The sequence below is a fragment of the Plecotus auritus genome (genome assembly GCF_963455305.1).
Source record: "Plecotus auritus genome assembly, chromosome: 6".
In the NCBI taxonomy this organism is placed as follows: Eukaryota; Metazoa; Chordata; class Mammalia; order Chiroptera; family Vespertilionidae; genus Plecotus; species Plecotus auritus.
Genome location: NC_137773.1, coordinates 95,237,306 through 95,255,436, shown reverse-complemented (window position 1 = coordinate 95,255,436; position 18,131 = coordinate 95,237,306). Strand labels below are relative to the sequence as shown.

At 55.2% G+C, this 18,131-nt stretch overlaps 2 protein-coding genes across 4 annotated transcripts; both read left to right on the top strand.

Moving 5' to 3' along the window:
- Nucleotides 1–229: 229 nt before the first annotated feature.
- Nucleotides 230–5,168, top strand: PGLYRP2 (peptidoglycan recognition protein 2). Its single transcript, XM_080674441.1, has 5 exons — nucleotides 230–407; nucleotides 1,560–2,666; nucleotides 3,403–3,613; nucleotides 4,130–4,427; nucleotides 5,067–5,168. Exons 1-5 carry the CDS (start codon nucleotides 317–319, stop codon nucleotides 5,154–5,156), a joined length of 1,797 nt encoding a protein of 598 aa, XP_080530567.1. The 5' UTR covers nucleotides 230–316; the 3' UTR covers nucleotides 5,157–5,168.
- A 2,423-nt stretch (nucleotides 5,169–7,591) lies between these two features.
- RASAL3 (RAS protein activator like 3) lies at nucleotides 7,592–18,070 on the top strand. Of its 3 annotated transcripts, XM_080674412.1 has the most exons (18): nucleotides 7,592–7,676; nucleotides 7,806–8,140; nucleotides 9,961–10,091; nucleotides 10,221–10,299; nucleotides 10,409–10,470; nucleotides 10,833–10,903; nucleotides 11,500–11,626; nucleotides 11,714–11,812; nucleotides 12,198–12,740; nucleotides 13,101–13,245; nucleotides 13,506–13,650; nucleotides 14,471–14,707; nucleotides 14,800–15,001; nucleotides 15,106–15,224; nucleotides 16,042–16,432; nucleotides 16,698–16,855; nucleotides 17,403–17,466; nucleotides 17,570–18,070. In XM_080674412.1, exons 2-18 carry the CDS (start codon nucleotides 7,819–7,821, stop codon nucleotides 17,711–17,713), a joined length of 3,039 nt encoding a protein of 1,012 aa, XP_080530538.1. In that variant the 5' UTR covers nucleotides 7,592–7,676; nucleotides 7,806–7,818; the 3' UTR covers nucleotides 17,714–18,070. The 3 variants fall into 3 exon arrangements, with proteins under 3 accessions (XP_080530538.1, XP_080530537.1, XP_080530536.1); XM_080674411.1 differs by lacking the exon at nucleotides 7,592–7,676 and having other exon boundaries at nucleotides 7,804–8,140; XM_080674410.1 differs by lacking the exon at nucleotides 7,592–7,676 and having other exon boundaries at nucleotides 7,804–8,140; nucleotides 11,500–11,812.
- Nucleotides 18,071–18,131: the final 61 nt, after the last annotated feature.

Below are 18,131 nucleotides of genomic sequence, written 5' to 3'. Positions count from 1 at the left end.
AGCAGCTGCAGCTACGGAATGATCAGGAAAGGGGGAGGGCTTGCTGGATTGGGTAGTTTGTTGGAGTCTAAACTACCTGGCCTCCAGATGCCTCCTGGCTTACTGAGCCTTGCCCCCAGCCTGGGAGGGAAAGAATAGGATGGGGGAGCCCCTGATGTCCTTGACTCGGGGCACTGTCCCCTCGCTCCCGCTGCCTCCCACCCACAGCTCTGCAAGAGGCAACCATGTCATTCACCCCTGGACTTTGACAGTGGCCAAAGGCACCACTCAGTTCTCCATGCCTGTCTCTTTCTAGCTCTGCTGAGGTCAACCAGATATGCCCCCCAGAAGCTGGAATCCCACAACAGTAGTCCAGAGTAACCTCTGGATCCTGCTTGTATTGTTGCTATGTCCGGAACCAGGGACAGGTAGGTCAAAAGGCAGAGGCCTGCTGCAAGGACAATCAATTCTGCAGAAGGGTACTGCTATCCCCTCTGTGTCCAGCCATGTACAGGGTAAGACTGGAGTCCTCAGGAGACCCCAGTCTTGAGGAACCTCCAGTCTGGGGACACAGATTCTCCCAGCCCTACAGGGTCAAGGCAGGGGGTGGGGGAAAGACTGGGACCAGAAGAGCAAAAATCAGGAGGGTACACGGATTTAGGACAGGAAGGAGACTTTTACCTGGGGAGAAGCAGGAAAGGGCATTTTAGGCAGAGAGAAGAACAGAGGAATTATAGTGTGGACTGTCAGGAGAAGAATCAGAATTCCTGGGTTAACAGTCCTGCTTCTGCCACTTCCTATCTGTGTGACCTTAGACAGGTCATTTAATCCCTCTGTGCTCATGGAGTCATTGTGAAGATTAAATGTGTTGTTATGTGTGCTACCTAGAATGGCGCCTAGCACAAAATAAATGTTTAATAAATGTTAGCTGTTATTCAACAACCCACCCCAGCCCTGAGCCTAGCACTTCTAGGTTCCAGGTTCAGCTGCTGACATTTCCCCCACAAGGCACAGGCCCATCCTCTCCTCCGCTGAGCATCCTCCAGACACCTCGCCCTATAAAATTCCCCAAAGTCTAACCCAAAAAAAACCAAAAACTGTCCATCTTTCCCTCAAACTACCTGGGGACTCTGGCCACTTTGGGCCATCACACTGCCATCACTTAGCTTTGGCAATCTTTATTGCTCACCTCCATACTGTTTCCCCTTCTCTATTCTAGCCTCCTGAAAATTCATTCTCCACAGGCGGCCAAAGGAGCAATCTTAGAATGCCAGCCTGGCTGCATCTCACTCCTGATCATGAACCTGCCCTGGCTCCCCAGTGCTCACGGATTGTCTAAGCTCCTTAACCTGTTGTCTGTGCCTCCGTTTCATCATTTACATGAGGATGGTGTTGGGGCATCACAGGGTAGTCAGAGGAGAGAGAGAGGGAGGGAGAGAGAGAGAGAGAGAGAGAGAGAGAGAGGAGAGAGAGAGAGAGAGAGAGAGGAGAGGGCATTGAGAAGATGTGGAAGGAGCAGAGGTAGGCTCAGGAACAGGGGATGCTGGGCCACTGGGTTAATGCCATCCCTCCTTCTACAGCATCCCTGCCCCTCCTCATGGACTCTGTCATCCAGGCTCTGGCTGAGCTGGAGCAGAAAGTGACGGTCACGGAGGCCAACCACACTGTCTCTGTGTGGCACCTGTCAGCCCGGGACTCTGATCCCCATGATCCCCTCCATCACTTCCTGCTAAAGGGACGAAGTCTCCAAGTCACCAAGTTGGATCTTTCTGCACTGAGCCCAGAGCTGCAAGGCCTGATGGAGGAGGTGGCCCGACATGATGTGCGGAGTGGGCAGGAATACGGGGTGGTACTGGCCCCCGATGGCTCGACGGTGGCTGTGGAGCCTCTTCTGGCAGGGCTGGAAGCAGGGCTGCAGGGCCACAGGGTCATAAACTTGCCCTTGGGCAGCACAGCCACGCCTCTGGGTGCCAGAGACACCTTTCCAGATGTTGGAGCTGAGGTTTCTGATGTAAGAGCCACCTCCCCAGAACTCAGAGATGTCTCTCAAGAAGTTAGCTCTGCAGATGTCAGCGCGATGTCTCCAGATATTAGAACCACAGATCTCAATGTAGGGGCCATCTTTAAAGATGACAGAGTCACTTCTCCAGATGACCAAACCTCCTCGCCAGATGCCAAAGCAATGTCTCCGACCACTGTGGACAGCCTCCTGGTGGTCACCTTGGCCAGAGCCCTGGGCCTGACCTTCCTCCAGGGCTCCCAAACTCAGAGCCACCCAGGCCTGGGAGCTGAGGGCTGTTGGGACCAGCTCTCTGTCCCCAGGAACTTCACACTCTTGGACCCTGAGGCATCACCGGTTACCACAGCCTTCCTCAATGGTGCTCTGGATGGGGCCCTCCTTGGGGACTACCTGAGTCGGGCCCCTGAGCCCCGGCCACCCCTCAACCACCTCCTGAGCCAGTACTATAGAGCTGGGGTGGCCGGACATCCAGGACTTCGCAGCAACTTCCGACGGCAGAACGGAGCTGCTCTGACTTCAGCCCCTGCCCTGACCCAGCAGGTGTGGGGTGCCTTCATCCTGCTACAGAGGCTGGAGCCAGCCCACCCTCAGCTGCAGGGCATGAGCCAAGAACAGCTGGCACAGGCGGCCACCCATGCCACCAAGGAGTTCACTGAGGCCTTCCTGGGTGAGAAGGGCCCCCAACCCCTGTGACCCTCCCTCTCAGAGACAGACACTCTCAGTCCCATGAGGTCAGGGGGATCCAGGACTAGGGATTCCAGAGGGAGCAATAGGGCTCTGGCTGGGGAGCCAGGGCAGCTGCACAGGTGAGGAAAGGCTAGATTCGGGTCTTGAAAGATCAATAGGAGTTTGTCTGCCCCCCCCCCAAAAAAAAAGTGAGAAAGAAGGCATTGCAGGAGATGGGCTCAGCACATGCAAAGGCACTGAGATTGAAATGGAAGTTCAGCCTATGCATCTAGGTGGGTTGCTTCACTTCTCTGAACCCCACTTTCTTGAGTGAAGCAGGGTAAATCTTCTACCTCTTGGATTTGCTGGATGGTTTGAGAAAGATGAAGCATGTAAAGCAAGTAGCACACAACTAGAGCATAATAAATTCGGGCCAAGGTTCCTCTTTTCTCAGTGTGGCTGTCTCTCCTAGGGCTCAGAGCAGGGCCGGCTGCAGAAAGTGTTGTAAAGATCCTGGGTTAAAAAGATCCTTGAAGTCTGAACTACAATTCTTGGGGTTTATCCTGAAGGGGTTGGGAGGCATAGCCACTATTCCAATAGAACTGAGATGCTGTTGGATTCGTTGTTAGATCCCAAAGGAGGCTGGGGAAATGGCCCATAGGTGCGCTCTAATGGAGGTACAGGCGGCAGAAAGAGAAACGGTGGCTAACCCCAGCCCTGGACGCCCTTCTCTGCAGGGTGCCCAGCCATCCACCCCCGTTGCCGCTGGAGTGCGGCACCGTACCGGGGCCGCCCGACGCCGCTACGGCTGCCGCTCGGGTCCTTGTACGTGCATCACACATACCTGCCCGCGCCTCCCTGCACCACCTTCGCGCGCTGCGCAGCCAACATGCGCTCCATGCAGCGCTTTCACCAGGATACGCGTGGCTGGAACGACATTGGCTACAGGTAGGCGGGGTCTGGGAGGGGGCGAAGCCGGTTAATCAGTGCTGAGCCTGGGTGGGCGGAGCCTAACGCGGGGGGCGGGTTGGACCAGAGCAAACCTGGAGAAACGGAAGAGCGGGGCGGGTGGAGCCGAGGTGGAGAGGGGCGTGGCCTAGACGAGGACCGGGCCTTTACAGTGGGACCCTTGGGTCCGGGGTAAGATAGGGGAAGGAGGCGGCACCTGGGAGAGGGGCAGGACCAGTGATAAGGCCTGAGGCTGGGACAGGGGCGGAATAGTGATGGGGTTGGGCCTAAGACAGAAAACGCTGTGAACTGGGAGGGAGCGGGACTTGAGACAATGGGGAGGGGGCCGGACAGAAAGGGGCGTGGCCAATGCTAGAATAACCGGAGGGTTTCTAGAGTGACATTTGGTGGAGGAGTGGGACGTTGTGGGTCAGGCATAGTGCGACCAGGCAGGACGCGGCATAGAATTGGGGCAGGGCAACCCTGAGGTCGCGCGGTGCCTGCCCCTCTCCGCAGTTTCGTGGTGGGCTCAGACGGCTACGTGTACGAGGGCCGCGGCTGGCACTGGGTAGGCGCGCACACTCTAGGCCACAATACCCGCGGCTTCGGCGTGGCCTTCGTGGGCAACTACACCGCGGAGCTGCCTACCGAGACCGCGCTGCGCACGGTGCGCGACACGCTTCCCAGGTGCGCGGTGCGCGCTGGCTTCCTGCGGCCGCACTACACGCTGCTCGGCCACCGCCAGCTCGTGCGTACCGACTGCCCTGGCGACGCGCTCTTCCACCAGCTGCGCACCTGGCCGCACTTCGATGTGGTGAGTCTGCGAAGTCCGGTGTCCGCATTACCTGGGCCTGTCACCCATCTGACACTACCTCAGCCCCTGACCCTTGCCTATCTGCCCAACCTCAGCAGGCCCCTCTCTTTCCTGTAACCCCTCTACTCACACAGCTTCATCCAGGCCCCTGGTCTCCCTTGCAGCCCTTCTATTCCCAGTCTTTAAGTTGTTCTGCTCACAACATTTCCTATCCCCTGTCCTCTGCTTGCACAACCTTAGCCTAAGCCTTGACCCAGTCAGCTTGTTGTTTGCCCAGCCTCCAATACCTCTTCCCTCACAACCGCAGCCTGTCCTGCATCACCTATACCCAAGTCACATCGCTTCTGCCTGCACAACCTCCTCCCAGCCCACCTAACCTTGGCCTCACCCCAGTCCCCTACCCAAAAGACCTCTGTATACCCACCAGTAACCTAAGTGGTGTCCCTCTACCAAAAACCGCTTTGCCTGCACATCTCTGTCCAGCTCCTAACTGTGTGTCCCATTCTATTTCATGAAGCTGGCCTGCAGTCAGTGTGTACCCATCCCCTATCTTTGTCCTCTTCCTCAGGCTCCCACCATGAGCAGAGAAGACCGGGCCTCACCCCACCCCCAAGCCTCACAGTCTCTTGCCTTTTCTAGAATGTAAAGCCAAGGACTGCCAAGAGCACCTCCAGGAGATCCAAGAGGAAGCCGCTTCTAGTGACCATGCCAGCCACAGACCTCCAATAAAGAGATTGTGTGAAGAAAGCCTGTGTCTGCGCATCATCTGTGTTTGCCCAGAATCAGACCCTGAGATAGAAATTCCAGTGCAAGTAGCGTGGCAGGCGATCCCAGGACAGATCATTGGGGAACAAGGAAAAGAGGTAGGAAAAGGGAGGAAGCCCAGAAAGGGTGCTTTATCAAGCAAGTTGGCCCCGGGGCACATGGAGCTCAATCCCACTAGGGACTTCTGGAGGACAGCATGGGATACGTATCTCTAAGTTATCTCACCAAGAAGTGAGGAAACTGGGGTACTGATCCTCCAGCTCCCACAGTCATTGGCTGAGGGCTTCTCTCAGGGAAATGTTAATTCTCTGGCACTTTGGGGCTGCTTGTTGCATGGGCTCCATCTGTCAGAGAAAGTCCTCCAGCAAAAAATGCAGGGAGTTGGGAGTGGAGCCAGTATGCAATGAGGTGGTAAACACTCAGAGATGCAGCAGAACACAGGGAGACTCCACGTATGTGTGTGTGTGTGTGTGTGTGTGTGTGTGTGTGTGTGTGTGTGGTGAGTAGCCTGATACAGTATGAATAAGATGGGCATATCTAAGGGATGTGCACCTGCCTGAACACCCTCCTCCTTAGGATGGGTTATAGAATTTGTGAGGCCCAGTACACATGAAAATGCAGGGCCTATTGTTCAAAAAGCAAGAACTTCAAGACAGTGATAGCAGAGCATTAAATCAAACATAGTGTGGAGCTCTTCTGAGTATGGGCTCTTGGGGTGACTGCACAGGCCACACATCCATCGAGGTGATCCTACCCACCTCACCCCCTGGATTCCAGTCTCCCTTGCCTTTTCACAAATTGTTCCTTCTCCCTAGCCTGCTCTTCCCATGGCCAACTCCTTCTCATGCTTCAGGTTGCAAATGTCACCTCATCAGGGAGGCCTTCCTGGGTTTTTCCAGTTCCGAGAGCATAACTTCTGCTCAGCCTCTCTACTCCAGTCTGTCTATTTTCTTTCAAGTCCTCACCAGGTAGAAATGTCTTGCATTTGTGTTCAAGATCTGTTTCCCTCACTAAACTATGAGCTCCAGGAGGGCAGGAATCATGTTTGTTTAGTTCCCCCATGGATTCTCCAGCACCTAGTGCATAGTAGGCACTCAGGAAACATTTTTTTAAATAAAAGAAGGCTCTTATTATAAACCTTCTGAAACTGATATTATCATTGTGTTGTACAAATATGGAAACCAAGGTTCAGAGAGAGGAAGTGACTTGCCTGAGGTCACACAGCTAGAGAAGGACCAGCTGGCACTGGAAGCCACTCCTGGGCCCGATTCTACTGACTCTCATGTTGATTCATTTATTACTTACAACAGTATTTGCCCATCTCTTTTTTCAAGAAAACATTTATTAGAAAAGTGCATCAGTGAATTTTCACAATCCAACACATTCATATAACCAACACCCAGCTCAAGATATAGACATGTTTGCTGGGCCCAAGTGGCTCAGTGTCGTCCTGAGCACTGAAGGGTTGCCGGTTTAATTCCAGGTCAGGGCACATGCCTGGGTTGCAGGTTTGGTCCCTGATCAGGGAACATGCGGAAGGCAGCCGACCGATATTTCTCTCTCGCATCGATGTTTTTCTCTCTCTCTGTCTCCCTCCCTCTCTCTTCCTTCCTCTCTCTAAGCATGTCCTTAAGTGAGGATTAAAAATAAGAAATAGACCTATAACATTTATGTTATGTGACTTTCACCTCAATTTTAAAAGCAGACACAAAAACTATATCAGCTCCCAGAAGCCTCTCATACCCCCCTTCACTAGCCCGTCCAAAGGAAACTGACATCCTGACTTGTTGCATATAGTTTTGTCTGCTTTGGAGCTTTATATAAATGGAACAATACAGTGTATAGTTTTCTCTTTTTTCTATTTATTATCTATCTATTTATTTATTTATTTATTTATTTATTTATTTATTTTTGCTTAGCATTGCTTGTAATTCATCTGAGTTCAATCATTCAGTAGTTTGTTCATTCTTATTGCTGCATGGTATTCCACTGTGGGAACAGACCACAATTTACTCATTCTAGTGTATATGGACACTTGGGTTGTTGCTAGTTTGGGGCTATTACAAATAGTGCCAGTGGGTATGTCTATTGGGTGAATTGCTGGGTCAGAGGAGAGCTGTACAGTCAATGTTTGTCGACCAAACAGTTTTCCAACTTGAGTGAATTGGTCTACACTCCAACCAGCAGTGGATGACAGTTCCAGGGGCTCGATGTTCTCCCCAGCACTTGGACAACATGTGCCCATCTTGCAAAGAAGGCAACTGAGGCTCAGAGAGGGGCATATGCTGCCTCCTCTGGTCAGTGAGAGATTTGGGTTCCTGCTCTGGCACCTCCTCTCCTCCTGCATCCTGCCCCCACTGTGCCCTCCCAACCTGGCTGTGGCGTGGGGTGGGACAGGCAGGGTCACGTGGAGTAGCGTTCGGCAGGAGGAAGCCAGGCAGTGTGCAGACGGCTGTTGCCTCTGGGGCTGATCAGGAAATCAAGGTAAGAGAGGGAGTGTGTGTGGCCCCCAAGGGGATTTTCTGGGGGCAGAGCTGAGAGTGGGGAGGGGGCCGAGATGAAGGCAGCATGTGGGCAGACACAAGACAGAACTGTCACCCTCTTGTTCCCCAGGAGAATCCCCACCATGGACCCACTATCAAGAAGCCAGTCCTCTGAAACCCAGCATGCAGCCCAAACCCCGCTAACCTCCTATCGCTGGCACATAGGAGGTGGTGGAGAGAAGGGAGCTGGAGGGTTCCACTGGGGCCGCCTTGCCAGCTGGGGGAGGGCATTGAGCCACCAGGAACCTATGGTCAGCAGCCAACCTGCCCGTCACTCGCTGTTCCGTCGTGTCCTCTCTGCACCCCCCAAGGAGTCTCGCAGGAACCACCTCAGACTATCCAAGACCCTCTGGGGGAGGCATAAGAGCCCACCACTGGAGCCAGAGCCGGAGCCAGAAGCCTCAGGTACATGGCTCCCCCATTCAGAGCCGGGGCTGGGCTGGGAGACCGGATGCTTGGGTTTTGTCTGCCTCCAGAGCATCAGCCATACAGACACAGGAAGTTGTGGGGAGTGCAAAAGCCCAACAGGAAGTGGCTGGGGCCCAGCTGCCCTCTTCCCTCTTCCCCCCTTACCCAGGGCCTGGGGGTGTGGGGTGTGGCCAAGGAGCTGTGGGCAAGGGGGTCCAGCCTGGGGAAGACACAGGGAATAGACTGATGATAGCACTATCCAGATGCCAAATGGCCCTTGGCCCCAACTGGTCTCTTGTCATATCACTGGCCCTCTCTCATCCTGTCCTGCCTGGATATCCATCTCAGCCTCTTCCTGCTCTCCTGCCCTCCAGCTTCCATGTTTTAGTGTCTTTACTTCCTTGGGCCTCAGCTTCCCCATCAATTAAATGGAAATCATGATCCCTACCTTGAAGGGTATATTATTTCCTTCATTCATTTATCCATTCATTGAAACAGAGGCCTGTTGAGCATTGACTATGTGCCAGGCCCTGATTTAGGCACTGAGGAAAACAGCGGTGACTAAAAGAGATGTCACTGGCTGCCCATGAGACCCACCGTGTAGTGGGCATGAAAGACAATAATGAGTATAAACAGGAAAATGACAGATAGGGTTCAGTGTTGCACAGAGGGATCTAGAAGGGTATCATGAGGATTGGAGCTCTAGAGCATGAAGCATTAGCCCGGTGTCCAGCATATTTTAAGTGGTCCATTAACAGTGGGACTTATTCCTTCCCCTCGTGGTAAAACAATAGGACAGATGGGTAATCTGGGAGGGCTGGTTCAGCTCTCCTATTCCTGGAAGCTCATTTAATTCTCACCATTCATAGTCTCATTTGGCAAAAGCATCCCTTCAACCCCCTTCCAGGGTATCAGGTGTTGCCCACTCCATCGTACCCAGAAAGAGCTCTCTAACAAGCAGACCTGATCTTTGAGCATGCGAGGATGCCCGTAGCTCCCCACTACCCCCAGGATAAAACCGCTGACTGGCACCCAGGGTCCTGAACCAATCTCTTCCTGGACCTTCTTTTCTAGCCTCTGAGCCCTCCAATTTTTTTTTATTTTTTTTGCCCTTCCCTTTGTGTCCCTGGCCCTGCCATCTCTCAGCCTTTGATCAAGCTGTTCTACCATCCCCTCCATCTCTGTCAAAATCCAACCTGCTGTTCAAGTCCTAGCACAAGCTTACTCTCTCTGGAGGCCTTCCCTGGCCTGCTGCACTACCACCACCCCCTACCCTGGCCTTTTTCTATTCCTTTCTCAAACTTTGAGTGTAGTCCACCTTAGATTAGTTATTTATGTAAGGAACCAAGGCTGCTGTCCTGTTGTTTAACTTCTTGGACCTTTATTATTCTTGCTAATACAACCACTGTCTTGGTTAAGAGAAGAATGCTTATGTCTGAGGTCCATCTCAATCACTCACAAGCTGCGTGAACCTGGGCAAGTCATTCAATCTCTCTAGGCTTCAGTTTCCTTCTTGGTAAAATGGGGCTTATAATAGCCCTTTTAATGGCTTTGGGGGATTAAATGAGAGAAGACGTGTGGAGCAGTAAACACAGTACAGGTCACATAGTAGGTGGGCTGAGTCCACTACCCAACGCCAGTGGAGACAAGGTCCAGAGAGGAGTTTTGGTCAACAACTACCTGACATGGCTGCCTTGGGGAAGTGAGGGGAAGAGGCGGCAATTAGGAGGGAGCCCCGTTGAGCCTTGGTGAATGGAAAGGGTGGTCTGAGGTTCAGGAAGAAGTCCCAGTTCCCCAGCACCTCTTCCTCCACCCAGAGCCTGAGCCAGAGCCGGAGCCCCCAACCCCACAGATCCCTGAGGCCCCCCCACCCGATGTGCCTGTCTGGAACATCGAAGCCTTCACTCTGCTTGATGGGAGGCTGGTGCTGCTTGGGGGTGAGGAAGAGGTGAGAGAGGGCCTATGGGTAAGGGGAAGGAAGGAGGGAAAAGGAATGGGATAATGGAAAGTGTCTGCCTCTCCCTCGACCTGCCTGCCTGCCTTCCCTTTCTGACTACTCACTCCTATGGAGGAGCAGGGGCCTCGCCAGTCCAGGATGGGGAGCGCCAGCTCTGAGAGCAGCATCCAGGTGGCCATGGGGAACCTCAGGGATGCAGGTAAGTAAGTGTGAGAGGTGAGGAGGGCTGGGGCATTTGGGAGCGTGTCAGGGTGGGTCAGAATCCAAAATGATCCCATCTCCCAACCTTCCATCCCTGAACACCACAGACCGAGTGCCTGGAAAGACTGAGCCAGAGGCTGCTGGCCCCAACCAGGTCCACAACATCCGGGTGAGGCATCCATTGGGGGATGGGGAGGTGGGGAGAGCAAATACTTCCAGAGGTGAAAGGGGACTCTTACTGGGTGATTTGGGGCAGATCACTGAACCTCTCGGGGCCTCGGTGTCTCTGTCAAATAGAGCCAATGGGAAAACCTCCCTCTCTGGGCTGTTTGTGAGACATCAATAGAGAATGCAGGAAAGCATACAATTGGTGCTTTAAAAATGGGAGCTATTGGTGGCCTTTGTTATTCTTGCTAATACAGCCTGAGTTTGTGCCCCTCCAAGAATAGCAGATCCTCCAGGACACCTGAGGGAAAAGGAGCTGAAGTGGGAGCACAGGGTTCTGCTCAGCTGACACCCCTCTCCCCGTAGGGGTTGCTCAAACGGCTGAAAGAAAAGAAAAAGGCCAGGTCAGAGCTGGGAGCCAATGCTTCTCGGGATGGGTAAGAGTCCCTGAGGGGCTAGAGGGGCTGGGATTCAACATTGTCCCCTCCCCATCCTCCTGCCTTTCATTCTGACTTTCACCACATGCCCCCTGTGTCTTGCCCTGTGTTGGGCCATACTGGGGCCACTGAAAGATCCTAGCATGGAGCCAATCCCCCATGGAAGAGTGGGAGCAGAGTCTGACTAAATCAAAATCCTGGTCTGAGTGTCAGGGAAGGAAACTGAGCTGATATCTGAATAATGGGTGGGAATTAACTAGGCCAAGAAGGGCAGGGACAGCATTCCAGACAGAGGGAACAGCATGTGAAAAGGCCAAGAGGTCAGATGAAGACACAAAAATAAGTCCAGTGTGACTGGACTTCAGACAGTGAGGGATTAAGTGAAGGGAAATGAGGGCTATGGTGACAAGGGCTATACTATACAAGGTCATTCAGGCCACCATGAGAAGTTGGGTTGATCCTAAAAGTGATGGATTCAAGTCCAATTTAGGTTCAAGTCCATCCTGGCCTCCCTCCACCCTTCAGGCTGTAGGGGGTGATGAGGCAAGAAGATAGAAATGACACTCTTTCCCCCCCACCACCACCACCCTCTCCAGACCCCCCAGTGCTCTGGGCTCTCGGGAATCGCTGGCCACACTCTCTGAACTGGACCTGGGTGCCCAGCGGAATGTGCGGGTTTGGCCATTGCACCCCAGCCTCCTGGATGAGCCCCACTGCTTCCAGGTAAATGTGGGCAACTCTTCACGTCATCCCGATCCTTTGGCTTCAGGCTTGGTCTCCACAGCAACCTGGAATCCCCTTCCTCAACAGGTAACTTGGGTAGGCGGGAGCCGCTGCTTCTCTTGTCGCTCGGCAGCTGAGAGAGACCGCTGGATCGAGGACCTTCGTCGCCACTTCCAGCCCAGTCAGGTCAGCACTGCAGAAAGTCAAGGCCCAACCCCTTACACGCTTTTGCCCGCCCACACCTGTGCAACCACTCTCAGACCCTCCTCATCTCGTACCAGCCCCTTGCACAAGGGCCCGGTCCCTTCTTTTCAATTTGCACCCAAAGTCCCGCCAACGAGGTAGCTGCCAAATCTTCCCACCGCAGCTGCTCTTCCGTACGCAACATCCCCGATTTTTTTGGGAGATCTCAGAACAGCTAAAGGGCTTCCGCATGGTCACCTTAGGATCCCTGTGGTCCCACTCTCTTCCCCAGGGACCCAGGGATTTCCCTGGGGACATGGGCCCCGAGTTTCACCTCTGATGCCCACCATCGAACACCACCCACTCCTCCCACCACTCTGGTCTGCAGGGCAACGTGGAACGCGAAGAAACATGGCTGAGCGTGTGGGTGCACGAAGTGAAGGGACTGCCCCGGACGGCGGTGGGGGCGCCAGGAGTGCGCGTTGAGCTGTGGCTGGACGGCGCACTGCTGGCGCGCACCGCGGAGCAGGCTGGTCCCGGCCCGCTCTTTTGGGCAGAACGCTTCCACTTCGAGGCACTGCCGCCGGCGCATCGTATGTCGTTGCGGCTGCGCGGAGCGGGCCCGGGGAGCGCACCGCTGGGCCGCGCAACGCTGGCGCTGGAGGAGCTGAGCGCCCCCCGCGCGCCAGCTGCCGGCCTGGAGCGCTGGTTCCCGCTGCTCGGGGCACCAGCCGGCGCGGCGCTACGGGCGCGCATCCGGGCACGGCGCCTGCGCGTGCTGCCTTCTGAGCGCTACAAGGAGCTGGCGGAGTTTCTCACTTTCCACTACGCGCGCCTGTGCGGGGCACTGGAGCCCCAGCTGTCCGCGCAGGCCAAGGAGGAGTTGGCGGCTGCCATGGTGCGCGTGCTGCAGGCCACTGGCCGGGCGCAGGTGCGTTGCAGCGACCGGGCGGACCTGGGTGACCAGACCAAGTGGCACCTGCGAGGGGCGGGCACGTTGAGGGGCGGGGTCTGAGCTTCAGCTACGAAGGGTGGGGCACCTGGAGGGGCGGGGCCTAAACTTGAGCTGCGAAGGGCGCGGCCTGAGCTGAGCCCCTGCGTTGAAAGGCTTAAATTTCTGCTGCGGGGTGGAGGTTCCCACCTGTTAGGTGCCCCAGCAGTGAGGGCCAGGCCTGAGCTGTAGCTATGGGGAGCGCGACCTGTGCCCAGGTGAGAGGGACTCACCAAGAGCAGGGATTCCCCCTGGCTCAGTCTACACCCAAGCTACATAAACCCCCTCCCCCATGCCCAGGCTTTGGTGACAGACCTGGGAACTGCGGAGTTGGCACGCAGTGGAGGGCGCGAGGCGCTGCTGTTCCGGGAAAATACACTGGCCACTAAGGCCATCGATGAGTACATGAAGCTGGTGGCGCAGGACTACCTCCAAGAGACGCTGGGTGAGCAGTGTGTGGGGGTGGGGGTGGGTCTGTAGAAGCCTGCTGGGAGGACTAGGAGACCCCAGAGGAAATCCAGGAGTCCCTGGGTAACCTGGGTTCTGGTAGTGGGTGATGCCTTGGAAGTGCTGGGATCCTGGAGGGAACTGGGGACTCCCCAAGAGGTTAGGTGCCTCCAGAGTAAATGGAGAAGAGTTGGAGGTTGGGTTGGTGGGTCCTGGTGGTTATGGCCCTGGCCCCTGTCTGGCTGTGCTGGACTGCAGGGCAGGTCCTGCAGCGAATCTGCGCTTCCACTGAGGACTGTGAGGTGGACCCCAGCAAGTGCCCAGCCTCAGAGCTGCCCCAGCACCAAGCCAGACTGCAAAGCAGCTGTGAGGAGGTCTTCGAGAACATCATCCACTCCTATGAGTAAGAATCAGGGTCCCAGCACCTGAGCCTGCCCCTGCCTCCCAGCCACTGTCCTAGTTGCCAGATAAAATACAGGGTGCCCCGCTAAATGTGATGCAATATTTGGGACATAGTTATATTTTTAAATTATTTATTATTTGAAATTCAAGTTTAACTGTTATCCTGTAGTTTTATTTGCTAACTCTGGTGGTAACTCATCCCCAATATTTTGCCACCTAAGGCCATGTAACGTGGGACACAATTCCTTGTCCTCTAACCACAGGTGACCCCATACCATAATTCCATGCCACCTGACCCCAGTTAATAGAGGATCTCAACCCTATGACCTCTGATTTCAGGTGATGTCCTGTCCTCAATCCCATGACCCCTGGCCTTAAGTGATACTGTACCCCAAATCCTATGCAAATGATCACAGGAAATCTGGGATTCCAATTTGTTGATCTCTGACTCTAGGTTAAGCTGTATGCTTAATCCCATGTCACATGGGACATCAATATCATGATTTCTGAACCTAGGTGACCCCATGCACCCCTTCTATTCATATCATGTACTCTGTCTGGCTAGATCTGGCTACAGGATAACAGTTATGTTATAGCTGTCCCCATGTGAACCTGTACCCCCAGCTCCAAGATTACTGACTCCAGCGGTCACCACAATAACACTACCATAAATCCTGACCCCCAAGCATCATTATCCCTGATGTCTCTAATCTTGGAACTCAGAACATAGGTGACTCCTAATCCCTGACCTTAGGGATTTGATCATCCATGAACTTTATGCCCATATACTCCCCCTTTGACCATTGCCTATTCTGTCCCAGCTGGTTTCCAGCAGAGCTGGGCACCGTGTTCTCAGGCTGGCGAGAAGCATGCAAGGCACGAGGCTCCGAGGCACTGGGCCCCCGGCTGGTGTGTGCCTCTCTCTTCCTGCGGCTCCTGTGTCCCGCCATCTTGGCACCCAGCCTCTTTGGCCTGGCACCACAGCACCCAGCACCTGCTCAGGCCCGCACCCTCACATTGATTGCCAAGGTCATCCAGAACCTTGCCAACCGAGCCCCGTAGGTGCTGGAAGGCTGGGGGGGGGGGGTATGGTTCGGCCATGGGGGTGGCAGATGCCTGACCTGACCTACCCAGTTGGACCCCAACCCAGGTTTGGTGAGAAGGAAGCCTACATGGGCTTTATGAATACCTTCCTGGAGAATCATGGACCTGCCATGCAACGCTTCCTGGACCAAGTGGCCATGGTGGATGTGGATGCAGCACCCAGTGGTTACCAGGGCAGCAGTGACCTGGCCCTCCAGCTGGCAGTCCTGCATGCCCAGCTCTGTACCATCTTTGCTGAACTTGACCAGGTGTGTCCTGAGCCTAGAGACCAGAACATGGGGTAGGGAAGCAAGAGGGCGGGGAGCTTCTGGCCCGGAGAGCTTCTCAGCATCCTCCCTATATGCCTCACCAGGCAACCCGTGACAGCCTGGAACCCCTGCCCACCATCCTGCAAGCCATTGAGGAAGGCCGCCCTGTGCCTGTGTCTGTGCCAATGCGTCTTCCACCACCCCCAGCCCAGGTCTATTCCAGGTAACCTGCCTGCCTGCTGTCTGGTCCAGTTCTGATGGGTGGGAGCAGGGGCAGGGCCAAAGGCATGCACAGGGTCAGATTGGAATCAGTGGTGAAGGCAGGATTATGTCAGGGGTCAGAGATGGAGTCACATTGGGGTCAGTGTCAGAAAGTGTTGGATGGAGGTCAGAGGCTGTAGATGGCTTCGTCCAAGGGGTCAGGGAGAGGCTCACAGTGTAGTCAGAGGGCAGGCACAGGATCAGACTGAAATCCAAGGTGGGAATTGGTCATTGCAGAGGTCAGGGAGAGGTCACATGTGGCATCAGAGAGAGAAAGTGACCTCATGTTCAGCGATGGTCATGTTTCAGTGAGAGGCTGGTGATGGGGTTAAATCAGGGGTCAGAATGTGGTCAGATGTTAAGATATATCATCAAAGGTCAGGTTCAGGTTCATAGGTAAGCAGAGGTCAGGGTCAGATGGGTCAAAGGTATGGGCAGAGTCATATTTGGGGTCAGAGGTCAGGGACCATGGTCTTTCAGGAGGCAGACAGGGACAGTTTAAAGTCAGAGGTTGGGGGTAAGAGGGGATCAGCTAGGAAGGAAGAGGATACCCTTGTGAGCAGAGATTGAGCCCAAGGTCAGATTGGAATTGATGCTACAGAGAAAGGTCACACTGTGTCAGAGTCCAGGGCAGAGTCAGAGGTCAAAATTTGACCTCACCTGTGACTGGTTCACATAGAAGTAAAAAGATCCTGGGTCTGGTCATTTCCAGTTAAAACTAGGGGTGGGATCAGCTCAGGGGCCAGTCAAGGGTCTGAGCTCCTCCATTCCACGCCCAGTTTTTCCGCAGGGGAGAAGCCCGGCTTCCTGGCCCCTCGGGACCTCCCCAAGCACACCCCTCTCATATCCAAGAGCCAGTCCCTGCGCAGCGTTCATGGCTCAGGAAGTTGGGCCCGGCAGCGGCTAGATGAGGAGCGGCCCCCACGGCTGCCCCGACCGGTGCAGCGCACGCAGAGCGTACCGGCTGGCCGCCCGGCTCGCCGCTGCCCTTCTGCAGGACCTCGGCCGCGACCCAAAGGCTCCCTACGCACCGGCCCCAAGCCCCGCGGCCGGCCCTGGACCGGGGCCTCGGCCTCGCTGCCTCGGAAGCCGTCAGTACCCTGGCAGCGCCAGCTGGACCAGCCGCGAGACACAGACCAGGCGCTAAGCACGCACCGACCCGTGGGCAAGGTGAGGTCCAGCCTAGGGATGGAGGGGAGAGACGAGACTGGAGGCCAGGCAGGTCTGGGTTCAGATATGAGCGCCTACGTTGTGTTATCCCGGGCCTAGTCCAACCCTCTCTGAGCTTCAATTTCCTCCTCTGTACAAGCCAGCGATGTTCCCCAAGAGGCAGGGCAGCGAGGAGCCAGAGCACAAGGAACAGGAAGGTCAGGGTCTTCCGGGAGAAGAAGGGGTGGAACAGCGGGTCAGGTTACAGTGGCTCCCTCCCCTACAGCTGGCAGAGCTGCAGTGCGAGGTGGCCACCCTGCGCGAGGAACAGAAGATGCTGTCCGGCCTCGTGGAGTCCCTGCGCACCCACATCCGGGCCTTGACGGAGCAGCAGCAGCAGCTTCGCAGCCAGCTGGAAGATCTGGACTCCAGGCTTGGGGGAAGGTGAGCCCTGCCTTTCCATCAGCTCCGCCCTACGTGGACCCATTAGACGTAATCAGATCGCCCAGAACCCACAATCATTCAGGTCCTGCCTTTCAGTCAGTCCCACTCAAATTCGCCAGGCACGGTCACGCCCCCTGGGCCAGCCCCGCCCCAACACACCTAAGACCCACCTCTTGGTCAGCTCTGCCCGCCCCTAGGTGAGCCCGCCCCCCCAAGTCGCTGGCTGGTCGTCTCATCAGGCCCCATCCCTCAATCAGGCCCTCTCAAACTGGTTGGGCCAGGCTCTCTCAGTCTGGGCACGCCCCTATCCCGGTCACCACCCGACCCTGGACGGGCCAAGCCCCGCCTCCAAAGGTTTCGTGGGTCCTCTCGTCCTAGGCGTTCCAGGCTCTGATGGCCTCTTCAAGTTTACCTAGGCCCCGCCCCCTGGTCTGGACAAACCCCTCCTCCAACTCTAAGCCCCGCCCAGGATCCCTAGCTCTCCAATCAGGGGCTGGAGGGGAGTTCCCCAACCTCTGAGCTTCCCCCCGGCCCCTGATTTCCACAGGACCTCGCATTTAGATCCAGAGTGCGACCCTCCAAGCGGTGAGGCCCACAAGCTGAAAAATCTGGTGAGAGCCCCTGTCTGAACCCTGGGGCAGGTCTGGCGGTGAGGAAGCAAGGGTTGGGGTACAACTTTCCCCTCGCTCTGAGCCCACTGCCGTTGCCCTCCAGGAGCGCCGCCTGTCTGAAATGGAGAGTTCTCTAGCCCAGCTGAGGGATGCCGTCCAGAGCCTGCAGCATCTTCCTAGGACGCCAGGGTCCAGGAGCCAGCCCCTGCCTCTCAAAGCACGCTGCGTTAACGGAGACACCACCTGAGCTGCCCACCCCACCCCACGCGATCTGGGAGCAAAAAGATACCTGTTTTAGGGGCCCTGCCTCAGCCCTACATGGCCTATAGTGTGGAGTGGAGCTGTAGATGGCAACCAGCCTGGCGCTGTGAGGTTGCCCAGTAAAATCTTGATTTTAGTAAAATTGATGGTTTCTTTGTCCCTAAGTGTTGCCAATCAGAAAGCACCCTCCCCAAATCAGCTCTCCCCAATTCTCCCCTAATTGGAGGGCTCACCAAGGGGGAGATGTAAAAAGCTTCTCACCAGTTGTGTGACTTCAGGCCTTCACTCTCTCAGAGCCTCAATGTTCTCATCTGTAAATTGGATCTAAAGGTCCTTACACAGTAAAAAAAAAAAAAAAAAAAAAAAAAAAAAAAAGACCCGTAGTTTAAAGCATTCAAAAAAAG

What these genes read in the sequence shown, in the direction of transcription:
- PGLYRP2 (XM_080674441.1), top strand. Translation starts at nt 317, where the DNA reads ATGCCCCCCAGAAGCTGGAATCCCACAACAGTAGTCCAGAGTAACCTC. An exon ending in TGGAACGACATTGGCTACAG is followed by an intron (nt 3,614 to 4,129) that starts GTAGGCGGGGTC and finishes CCCTCTCCGCAG; the next exon opens with TTTCGTGGTGGGCTCAGACG. An exon ending in CCTGGCCGCACTTCGATGTG is followed by an intron (nt 4,428 to 5,066) that starts GTGAGTCTGCGA and finishes TGCCTTTTCTAG; the next exon opens with AATGTAAAGCCAAGGACTGC.
- RASAL3 (XM_080674410.1), top strand. Translation starts at nt 7,819, where the DNA reads ATGGACCCACTATCAAGAAGCCAGTCCTCTGAAACCCAGCATGCAGCC. An exon ending in ACCAGGTCCACAACATCCGG is followed by an intron (nt 10,471 to 10,832) that starts GTGAGGCATCCA and finishes CTCTCCCCGTAG; the next exon opens with GGGTTGCTCAAACGGCTGAA. An exon ending in GCCAATGCTTCTCGGGATGG is followed by an intron (nt 10,904 to 11,499) that starts GTAAGAGTCCCT and finishes CACCCTCTCCAG; the next exon opens with ACCCCCCAGTGCTCTGGGCT.